General features: G+C 30.5%; 1 protein-coding gene across 1 annotated transcript; it reads left to right on the top strand.

The window, feature by feature from the left end:
• The first annotated feature begins 227 nt into the window (after positions 1-227).
• Positions 228-3,889, top strand: LOG6 (cytokinin riboside 5'-monophosphate phosphoribohydrolase LOG6). Its single transcript, NM_001257982.1, has 7 exons — positions 228-353; positions 999-1,096; positions 1,370-1,400; positions 2,067-2,166; positions 3,376-3,446; positions 3,547-3,690; positions 3,797-3,889. Exons 1-7 carry the CDS (start codon positions 228-230, stop codon positions 3,887-3,889), a joined length of 663 nt encoding a protein of 220 aa, NP_001244911.1.
• Positions 3,890-7,958: the final 4,069 nt, after the last annotated feature.

Below are 7,958 nucleotides of genomic sequence, written 5' to 3'. Positions count from 1 at the left end.
CCGTAAAATTGGTCCAGTAATGGTAGGGTTGAGTATAAAACAAATGTAATTATGTTTTTGGTGACGTGGGTGTGGTCAAGCTAAAAAAGTATACACAATTTTCTTCTATATAATATATGGTACACGTATAACACTACATATGTATAAGGGCCTATATATATTGCTCTTTTTCAGCATAATAACATACAAGATTCTTATTTTATCATCTAATTTGCAGGGAAAAAAAAATGGAGAGGGAGAGTGGTGTTGTAGTAAAGGGTTCAAAATTTAAGAGGATTTGTGTGTTTTGTGGAAGTAGTCAAGGCAAGAAGAGTAGCTATCAAGATGCTGCTATTGAGCTTGGCAAAGAATTGGTAAACAACAATGGCTTTTTTTTTTTAGCCTTTTTCTTGATTTTAGCTTTAACCCCTTTTGATTTTTAGCTCTTATATTGTGTAAAGATTGTATCTTTTTGGGGTTTCCATGAAAATGGGGTGTTTATTTTGAAGTAAAGGACGAGTCTTGATGATGATATTTTGGTTTTTTGGTTTTCAAATTTTAGGTTTGTTAACCCCTTTTGTTCAAATTTTCTTGATAATATGTTGTGTTACATGCACCTTCTGTTTGTCTCTCTGTTTCTTTTGTGTGTTTGTAACCACTCATGAAAGTTTCAATCCTTTTTGCAAGTTGCTTTGATTGTTGTTCACACATGGGAAATACAACAAAGTTTTTAGCTTCTAGTGCTAGTTTTGTTTTTACATTTTTGTGTATTCTATACTTACAGTTACTTTCATCTACAGGATTTTTATTCTTCTGGGACCCTTTTTCTTTCTTTGTACAATTTTTGTATTTATGCTCTTTTATCATCTTCATATGTATAGGACTGCACTGAAAAGTACATTTGTTTTATAATCCATTTTTACCCTTTTGGCTTTTTTCTCTTTTTATAATCATTAAACAAGCTAAATGTGCTTTTAGACTTAAAAGTGATTACTTTATGGTGTTTTGTCTTATGGAAGGTGTCAAGGAATATTGATTTGGTCTATGGAGGAGGTAGCATAGGCCTTATGGGCTTGGTTTCACAAGCTGTTCATGATGGTGGTCGCCATGTTATTGGGTGAGGAGAAAGATCAATCTATGCTATTTAACCTCCCGTTTGACCATAGATTTTGACGTTGAAACTTGAATTTTTTAGTTTTTGAAGTTGTGTTTGGACACATTTTACTTGGAAAAAGGTTTTAAAATATTTAAAGATCATATTTTCAAATGCTAACCAAAATTGTCCCTAACATGATGAATGAAAGTGTATCTCTCTTGTGTTAATTAGTGCAAATGTTTCTTTTTTTATTAATAAAAATTGAATTTTTGTCATGTTATTGTCTGTCTGCAGGGTTATTCCCAAGACACTCATGCCTAGAGAGGTATGTCTGCTATGATCAAGAAAACTATTATACTACTCTTTAATCTTTTATAATCCATGTTAAAAAAGTTGATACTTTGAGTTTATTTCTAAATCTCTTTAAACTATTGGTTCTAATTTAATATTGAATGTACCAAAAGATGCTAGTATTTACAAAGTTCTATGCTGTGTTCTTTTCTCAAGTTCCTGGGCACTGTGAAGGAGTAAAGAAACTTTTTTTTTCTTTCTTGTCCTTTGATTGCCTTATCAAAATACCATGGTGTAACACTTTGACATCTGGCTTTTCACTAGTATAATGTGTTTCCTGACATTTTTTCCTTCTGTATACAAAGCTTTATTCACTCTGTGTCTCTGGCTCTTGTGTTTCTGCAACTCATATATCATGAGTAAGACTACGTATAATAGACCCTCGTTAGTGTACCCGACTATCTTATATATGTCTTGAACTGGTGGTTGTGTATGGTAAGGATAAGGCTACTTTCTTCTGCAACTGCTGACCCTATAGACTATTTTCAGGATTAAGTCTTCTTTTTTCTGAAATAATACTCATCATTGCTTCACTGTAGCAACATTTACTACACTACAAGAAATTCTTTGTCTTTCCCTCCTAATATTTTATCTTCTATTTTCTTTTTTGTACTGATGTATGGTACTCTTTTTTTCACAGTTAACTGGTGAAACAGTAGGAGAAGTGAAGGCTGTTGCAGGTATGCATCAAAGAAAAGCAGAGATGGCTAAGCATTCTGATGCTTTTATTGCCTTGCCAGGTTAGTATTAAACCTTACAGTCAAAGTTTTTAACTTTTACACACAAATTTCTATGTATAAAATAATTGGGATAAATGAAAAGAAAGAAAACAATCAGTTGTTTAATATTTGCTATTTCAGGCAATAGATTCATTATATGTCTACTGACTTTTTGTTTATCTGATAGTTCAGATTGTCATTTTCTTGGCTTAGTATGCATTTTCTTTTAAAAGACAAATAATACAAATTTGGAGTTTTTCATGATTTGTAATAAGTCTTGATATTCTTACTCTTGGATACAAGTGATTACCTTAAAGAATAGTTATGCTCAAATTATGTATATATCTAGTTGAAGGCTAGGGGTACCGGCTATGTTGCGTGAATTTTGAATAAATACCCAACGCATCAGTGTCAGGTTCTCCATAAATTCATTACTTTTGAGGTTCCGAGCAACGTTGGTCAGGGATTGCTTTTGTTGTGTTTATTAGGCTTGTCAAAGAAAATGTAGATTTAAGGAGCAACAGTTCAATCCTTAGTTGTTGACCTATCAACATCTTGCACTGGAATTAGGATTATTCATTGTGAGAGAAACTACTACTGTGATTTGTTCTTTTCCTTTAATGTGTTTAAAAGCCATTGGGGGGTGATAGGTAAGGGAGAAATCTGTCACACTTTCACTAAATTGGTAATGCCAACTGGCTGCTGGACCTAACAAATTATCATGCTCACTCCACTTTAGGTTTTCAGTTGGTTCAGAAATTCAAACTAGTCAATATTATTCCTTTTGGTTGCATCTCAATAAGTCTCAGAACTTTAGAATACATTAAAATACTGTTATTGATTAAACAGTAAACACCTTGTCAACTGTTCTCCTGATTAGTACTTGTTTAGTATATTCTACTTCATCCATTCTTTTGAGCTGAGGGTCTGTCGGAAACAACAACTCTACCCCACAAAGGTAGCAGTAAGGTTTGCGTACCTCCTACCCTCCCTAGACCCCACTCCTTGAGTTATACCTGGTGTGTTTGTAATATAGCCTTGGAACCATGCAGAGGATTATTGTACTTATGAGATTCGTATCATGTATCATTCTTTTGTCGTTCTTGCTTTATGTTTTCATTTCCCACTTTGCTTTTTTAACATTTGATTAATCTATAAGCAGGACTTCATGTTCATCAGACAGTTTTGGAAGAATTAAGCACTAACACTATCTGCTCCATTCATATTTAGGTGGTTATGGAACTCTTGAGGAGTTGCTTGAAGTGATAACCTGGGCGCAACTAGGCATCCATGATAAGCCGGTACATCATTTATTTTCGACGTACTTTTGGATCATCGACGTTCTTGAGTTTTTAGCTTAACATTCACAATTGAGAACTACAAGTAACATGCATTTTGCAGGTAGGATTGCTGAATGTGGATGGATACTACAATTCATTATTGTCATTTATCGACAAAGCTGTGGAGGAAGGTTTCATCAGCCCAAATGCACGCCACATCATTGTATCAGCACCATCGTCAAAGGAGCTAGTCAAGAAACTGGAGGTAAGAGAAAAAGGCGATATTCAAAGTCAATTCTTGTTCTTCGTTAGAGTACTTCTTGAAGTCGTACTCTGTGTTGAAAAAATGCACGTTTTGTTTGCGATTGCAGGAGTATGTTCCTTCTCATGAAGGAGTTGCTTCTAAGTTGAACTGGGAGACGGAACAACTTGGTTACCCTCAGGCACAAGAAATTTCAAGATGAAAGCTGGATTTGCAGCATACTATTACGCGTTAGGACATGATAATATCGTATTACTGGGACAAGCTAACCTGAAATTCTTAATTTTTGGTATGGGGAAAGGGTGCTCTAATTTTGTTTTTCACCCTGTAAATTACTCTAGAAATGACAAAACATATCTCAACTCCCCTCCTTGTGCCCTTTAAGTTAGAAATTTCCTTATTTACTGTAAGATGTAACTACTACTAAGATATGCATATGCTCTTCTTCTCTTATGTTTACTAAGTCTGCATTGTAATCCTGTGTTTCTTGTCCTCATGTACTACTTTCTTCGTTTTGTCAGATCGACTTGACACGGTGTTTAAGAAAATAAAAAAGACTTTTGATTCTTGTGAACTAACTACAGAAATCATTCAATTGTTGAAAAAGGATGCTATCTTTAAGTTAATTTGCAGCAGCAACTTCTTGTTAACAAGTGATGTCAATGAAGCCATTTCATTCATCTTGTAAATGTACAGTGCATTGACAGTCACATTTTCCACAATGATGCTAGATCAGGACCAGCTAGTACTAGACAATTGAATCGTTACGAAGGATTTTAAGTTATATACACTGACAATAATCAAATCAGTTATCATTATTATCAGGTTACTAGCTAATAAATGTCTATGGTTGAACCTTTTTACCAATAACTACTTGATAAGTAACATGATTGCGTAAACATGTTTTTAAAAACGTCAGTAAATAAAACTTAAACTCCTTTCGAAAAGCAAAGCATCAACCGTTTTCACACTCTTAGCTTTCGACTCATACATGAATTTTTTATAAAAATGTACACATAATATTTTGAACCTAGTGACTTCAGATATTGAATTTGTCTCTGGTAACATATAATTACTTCATTTTAATTTGTTTCTGTTACTTTATTTTTAGTCCATTTAAAAAAAGAATACTTCATTCTTTTATCGACAAATTTTAAATTCTAACTTTCTACATGACATTTTAAGAGGAGAGTCTTTATAGCTTAGTTGGTTTGTTATCTAAACTTTTACTTTATTACTGAGAGTTCGATTCCTACCTTGTAATTTCCTTTCAATATGTTTAACATCATAAGATTTAAAATTTTTTACGACTCCATATTAAGTCAAAACCAGATAAACAAATTGAAACAGATGTTTCTAAATGTTTTTTTCCAAGGTTTTAGTTAAAGGGACTAGTATACAATGGTATGGTCCTTGAACAAGACATATAACAGAAGGGGTCCAATAAAAATAGGGCCCCTCTTGTTTCATATTGAGGGTATTGTAGAGTTGGTAACAAAATGAGATATTGATACTGATATATCATGAAAAGGGGTGATAATTAAGGTTAGTTGCAATAGCAAGTTACAAAATCCATGTGTAATATTTTGGTTGTTTTGGATAAAATCATAGTCACCATATTGTTGGTCCACATTTTCATGCATGATGGGGGGATGCCTTAGACTAGTTTTGGTTAGGATAATAAATATGGAGAAGCTTAAGATTACAAAAAAAAAAATTAAAAAAATAGGCATATGGTGGTTGAAGAGTCTATTTTATGTTTTAGCTATGGGTTTAATTGTGAAAATTCAAGAAGAAATTAGTTACTCTGCATTGATGTTGAAAAGTTCAATTTTTTTTTATGTATTTAGTAAGTAAAAAATATTATTCGAAAACAGTTTATGTTTATGTAAGGTAAAAGTGCTGTATAACAAAAGATATATTTACACTACAATAAAAATAACATTTTGCGGCATTAAATAATGACATTAATAAAGAATGTTAAAGTCTTTATCGGCATTAGTTAAGTGTTATTAGAATCAATATCGCTAAAGCATTAGGGACATATACAAAGAGTGTCAATTGCCGCTAAAAATACACATTTAGAAAATAAATTTTTCTTTTAGCAACACTTAAGCTAATGTCATTATATTTAGATAGCAAAAATAGTGAGTCTATGGATGGAAACTATCGGGTGGGGTGGGTGGAAGGTAGGGGGCTATGAGACAAAACTATTTCTTCTTCGAATTTTTGAATCAAAATTAATTTTCACTAAAAAAATAAACACTCTTTATTAAAATATTATCTATTTCATTTCGTTCAAATTTTTAAATCAAAGTAATTTCCATTTAAATAAGTAAACGCTCTTTATCAAAATATTATCCATTTCAAAAATAGCCTCATTTGCACTAGCAATATGAGTGTTCTTGAAGCAAACAAATGGTCCATTAATAAAGAATACCACTTCACATAGAAAATGAAATTTCAAGGATGTATTATCATATACAAACCCTATATCTATAAAGTCTATATATAAATGTACACAAAGGCTATTAATGACATGGGTTTTTCCTATTCCTTCTAATGCTATTTATTTCGTCCATCTTTACTTATTTATATTTAATTTAATATATTCTTTATAAAATAAAAAATACAATAATAAATTTTAATATAATAGACAAACAAAAATTTATTATAATTCCTTGATAAAGAGATAGTAACTACACCCCAAGTACATGCATCGTGTATCGTGGCTTTTTGCTACCCTCTCCTCCAAATTTATGTTATATAGTAGTTAATCAAATTAATTTTGAAATTTAGAAGTTGAGTTAAAACACTTACACTATGTTTGGATCATTGTTATTTATTATGTTGTATTGTATCGTTACTATACCTACGACGTTTGTTTTGATTGTTACTTAAAATGTATCGTACTGTATTATTAAATTTCGTTTATTACGTAACAATGAAAATCTTTATTTTATGGAACAACCAACTTGGTGTGTTCCTAATTGTTACTTAATTTCGTTTTTCAGTTATATCTTTACATAATATTGAAAATACCATTTTACTTTTTACTATAATTATTTAAATTTAGTCAAACCTCCTAACTTAGAATAATTAAGGATATTTTAGTAAATTCAAAAATTACAATACAGTAATGGTACAATCAATCCAAACAATTAAAATGTTATTAAACAACAACAAACATTACAATCTAGCCAAACATTGTATCTATCATATAATACAATACAATACAACATAGTACAATACAATACAATATATTATGAAACAATGGATAACAATAATCCAAACAAAGTGTTATTGTATTTATTTATATAATAACTATAAATTACTCTCTTGTTAATAATAAAATTAAAAAATAAAAATAACATTAACTCTTAAATAAAATTAAAAGAAAAGTGTAATATATAAATTAAAAGTGAAAGTATAAGATTATGTCGGCAAAGGACTTAGGAAAAAAAAAGGTTCTAATTTGTGCCAAAAAATGCCAAATTTATGATGTAAATTAAAAGGGAGGTGGAATTAGAAAAATATTTGGTCTTATTGATAAGGGTGGACGGAAAAATTAGATCTATTTATTGAAGTCCTATTGTTATTTTATTATACAAGGGAAGATACCACAATTATTATTGTTATTTTTAAAAAAAATTCAAAGCAAGAGAAAGGGAAATATAGAATGAGATTATAAGCAGAAACAAACTCTCACCAATAAAATAAAAATTTAGATAGTCAATCAATTCAGCTATTAGAATATTCAAGACGCGACTATTAAAAACTGAAAATAAATAATTAAAACATCACATACTTTTCAATTTCTTTTACAAGATGCAATAAAAATAAAAATACTCTCAAATAATTTGAAATATTTAGTTAAAAATTAAAAGTTTCTATTCATCTCGCTCAGTGAATGATAATAAGCATAATTTAATTTACTCAGCTACTGAAATAGACAAATTAAATGTATTTCCATTTGTCTTGATGAGAAACATAATAAGTACCAGAGATTTTAATAATTGAAAATGACATGATCATTTATAATTAATAATTATAATTATATTTCATTAAGTTGGAAGGGTGAAAGAAATTAATATTCTTGTTTTGGACAACTCTTTACTCTTATCATGCAAAACGCTGACCAAAGATTAAAGGCTTAATTAGTAGTAATTAATTAGTGGCAGCTCATAGATGGTAAAAAGGAAGAAAAAAATTTAATTAAAATTACACACACATATATATAGAGTCAGAATTCTCAATAACAATATCTCTAT

This window comes from Solanum lycopersicum, chromosome 10 (assembly GCF_036512215.1).
Source record: "Solanum lycopersicum chromosome 10, SLM_r2.1".
NCBI lineage: Eukaryota > Viridiplantae > Streptophyta > Magnoliopsida > Solanales > Solanaceae > Solanum > Solanum lycopersicum.
The sequence above is the reverse complement of the archived record's forward strand: the minus strand, read 5'-3'. Positions and strand labels throughout refer to the sequence as shown.

What these genes read in the sequence shown, in the direction of transcription:
- LOG6 (NM_001257982.1), top strand. Translation starts at nt 228, where the DNA reads ATGGAGAGGGAGAGTGGTGTTGTAGTAAAGGGTTCAAAATTTAAGAGG. An exon ending in TGCTTTTATTGCCTTGCCAG is followed by an intron (nt 2,167 to 3,375) that starts GTTAGTATTAAA and finishes ATTCATATTTAG; the next exon opens with GTGGTTATGGAACTCTTGAG. An exon ending in TAGGCATCCATGATAAGCCG is followed by an intron (nt 3,447 to 3,546) that starts GTACATCATTTA and finishes TGCATTTTGCAG; the next exon opens with GTAGGATTGCTGAATGTGGA.